Source organism: Limulus polyphemus, unplaced genomic scaffold (assembly GCF_000517525.1).
Source record: "Limulus polyphemus unplaced genomic scaffold, Limulus_polyphemus-2.1.2 Scaffold2000, whole genome shotgun sequence".
NCBI classification, from domain to species: Eukaryota; Metazoa; Arthropoda; class Merostomata; order Xiphosura; family Limulidae; genus Limulus; species Limulus polyphemus.
Window position 1 is genome coordinate 1 of NW_013667610.1, and position 3,549 is coordinate 3,549.

At 27.9% G+C, this 3,549-nt stretch overlaps 1 protein-coding gene across 1 annotated transcript; it reads left to right on the forward strand.

The window, feature by feature from the left end:
- Positions 1 to 483: 483 nt before the first annotated feature.
- On the forward strand, positions 484 to 3,340 carry LOC106465612 (sorbitol dehydrogenase-like; the record flags this gene model as incomplete). The annotated part of the gene is made up of 5 exons (XM_022393547.1): positions 484 to 607; positions 1,546 to 1,611; positions 1,937 to 2,117; positions 2,778 to 2,912; positions 3,104 to 3,340. Coding segments are annotated over 5 exons (675 nt in total), but the record flags the coding sequence as incomplete, so codon positions are not given.
- Between the last annotated feature and the right edge of the window lie 209 nt (positions 3,341 to 3,549).

Consider the following 3,549-nt stretch of genomic DNA (forward strand, 5'->3'; position numbering starts at 1 on the left):
TATATATATATATATATATATATCTGTATCTAACAGAATATTTTTTTTATGCTGACTTATGAGTTCATTGAGCTCATCTTGTGCTGTTTGGTAAAGGCAGTATTTTGTTTTAGAGAAAAGTTGTTTGAAATTATGTGTGTGAATTTTTCGTTTGACTTCACAATGATGTAATAAGCACAAAGGTTTTTCTTGTTAGATGAAATTTTCTTCATTAGTCCAATGGATTAATTAGTTCATATATAGTTTTTGTTTAATACTGGGGTTAAATATATATAGATGACACTGGTAGATTAAAAAATGTGTGATAATGCCATAGCCAGTTCCAAGAAAATTACTTCATTGTGAAGTTTGTTGACAACTAAATTTAGAGTGCAATTAGGTTATGTATATATATTAGCAATGGCTTATTAACTTTCATATTAATAAACTTTTTTTCTTCATCTTGAAATTTCATGGGGTAATTAAATATGCATTATGTAATTCTTTAGACTACCAGACAACATAAGTTTAGATGAAGGAGCTGTAATAGAACCTCTTGCTTGTGCTGTTCATGGCTGTAAAAGAGCTGAAATCTCTGCCGGAGATAAAGTATTGATATGTGGAGTAGGTATGTGTGAAAAAGTTAATTTATATTAGTTTTTCAAACATGTTAATTTTTTTACAGATTTTTTTCCTTTTGTGTAGTTATTATGAATATCCCAAAAAATATTTGGATTCTAGCTAGTTTCAATGTGCCATAAAAAATAAAGAGAATCAATTTCATATGAAAATAATACTTTGCATTTTGAATTTTATTTATATCAATAATTTTTTTATAAAAAAAGATGTAAAAATTATTTAAAAATAAAAAAAACTTGGCAAAACAGAATGTCAGTAGTAAGATTCTGATTTGACACTTAAGAATTTCTAACATTTATTCTCCCAATTTGACCAAAAGGATAATATGTTCAAGTCTAAGTAAAATTATAACACTTCTTTTTTTCTCTTTTGGTGTCATGCTTGACTAAATATGTTCTATTTTGACTAAACTAACATGAAAAATAGAATATTTTTAATTTCATTAAGTTTAAATAATATCACTCTTAGAATGCTTCTTTTAAATTCTAATAATTGTTTGTTAAATGAAGTAATTTTAAAACTTAGTATCTAAGTACCATGCAAATATTTATCACTTATATTTGTTTTTTGTATTAAATTTAATTGACTCTAGTTTTTATGTGGAAGTTTTCAAACTTCAAGCTTACCTGATAAATAAATTAATAAAATTCAAAATTTTAAATTGTGTTCTCTGATGTTGTTTGTTTTTATTTTATGGTTTTTTTTAATATTTAAGAAAAAGATTGTGTAATATAATAAATACTAACTAATTTAACCGTAAGTATGTAACATTTTAAATGTAGTAATTCACTTTACTTTAGATAGTTGTCTACATATATATAGAGGCACACATGTAGAGGAATACTTATTGGGTGTGATTTTTCCAGTGAAAGCAAATACTTGTAATGAATATAAATTATATAATGGACTCCAAATTCTGATTTGCAGGAACAATTGGTTTATTGAGTATGTTAACAGCAAAACAAATGGGTGCTTCCAAGATATGTGTCACTGGTAAGTCACTTAATCTACATTAGATTGAGGTAATTTATTCAACACTGGTATATTCTTATCAGTGGTAACTTAATAATTAACACCAAATTTCTATGTTATTTGGGAAAACTGCTTTATTCTTAACTATTAATATTTCGTCTGATTTGAACATTTTGATCAAATAGGGCTCTTTAAACTGTATAACTTCTGGATGGATTCTCAATTTAAGTGTTATCAAATTGTTAATCATTCTTATAAGGTTTTAAAGAAACTGAATATTACAACAGCTTATTAGTATATGAAATATTAGTATACAGTCAAAAAATTTGTAATTTTAATTATTTAGATATTTCGAGTAGTCTCCTGGAAGCTGCTAAACATCTTGGAGCAGATCATGTTGCTTTGGTTGAGAGTCAAGATGCACATGTCATAATAACTAAGATTCATCAAGCTCTAGGTGGACCACCAGACATCACCTTAGAATGTAGTGGTACAGCAAGTGGTATCAGCATGTCAATTCCAGTATGAAAGTATTATATCTCAAAAACACCATTTGTCCAGCTTTTATGTATTATTTTCCTTTGTTCTTTTTGTCAGTTTTTCTGGTACATATATATATCTGTAACTCATTTTCATTCATTTATTTCAAGCAGTTTATTTCTGTTTCTTTAGTTCTCTGTATTTCTTTCATACTGTGGCATTTTCTTTTATCCTTCTGTTAAACTATGCAGATTAACATTTTAGGTTTGTAAAAAAATAAACAAAAAAAGGTAATATCACAACCCTTCTTAATGCTAAACAAAGGATATTCAAAAATAAAGATGATGTTGAAATGAAGTACCATTAGGACTAATACATGAAGTTCTCTTCTTACATACTTTGATACTTGTTTATATTAAATAAAATACAAAATATGGTTTCTATATTATTTTTCTGCCAGTTTTTAAGTGTTTGTGGTAACATGTCACATATGTTTATGTATTAGTAAACACATAATAGCTGTGTTTTTATGTGTTACAACAACCAAAATACTAAACAACTGTAAATTACTAATTATATTACAGTTATTGTGTTGTTTCCCTTATGTAATAAAAGAACACAAGTAAAAGAATCATTTAATTTTTGTACTTTAGCTATCAGCATTGATGTATGTTTTTTGTGTGTGTAGATATGTTATTGTTCATAGTTTATTGTTCACAGGCAACCAGATCTGGAGGAGTTGTTGTGTTAGTTGGTCTTGGGCCACACAATGTTACTTTGCCTATCATCGATGTAATTGTTCGTGAAGTTGATGTCAGAGGGAGCATTCGGTATGGAAAATGGTAAGTAGATGTTCTTAAAGAATTGAGTAGTATGTTTAATTAAGACTAGTCTTTAAGAAACAAAATTATATTTAATAAATCTTAATAATATTTATTTGAAATAAACAGTTCTGTCTTTCAAGGTAAACTTAAAGATGAATATTATTATGAAAAATTATAGCAAAAATTTCTTATGTGTATTTTTTTTTTAGTTACTCTATTGCATTGGATCTAATTGCTTCAGGCAAAGTGAATGTAAAGCCCTTGATTACCCATCATTTTAAGTTGGAAGATTCTGTGAAAGCATTTGAAACTTCAAGAAACGGAGACGGAGGAGCCATCAAAGTCTTGATCCATTGTAACCAAGAAGCTTCAATATAAAGCATATTCATGTTTGTTTTAAGAGAAGATTACCTAAATGTCAGTAGACTGAACAAATACATATATTAATTTTATCATTGAGTTGTGGGATTGACTGTCACATGATGGGATCCTCATGGCTGAAAAGGCAAGCATGTTCAGCAACAGAGATTTGAACCTGTGACCCACAGATTGCAAGTCAAGTTCCCTAACCACCAAGCTATGCCAGGCCTTAGTAAATTTTAGGATACGAAAAACATTCCAAATTCCTTAGAGTCCAAACTCCTATTTAACAAAT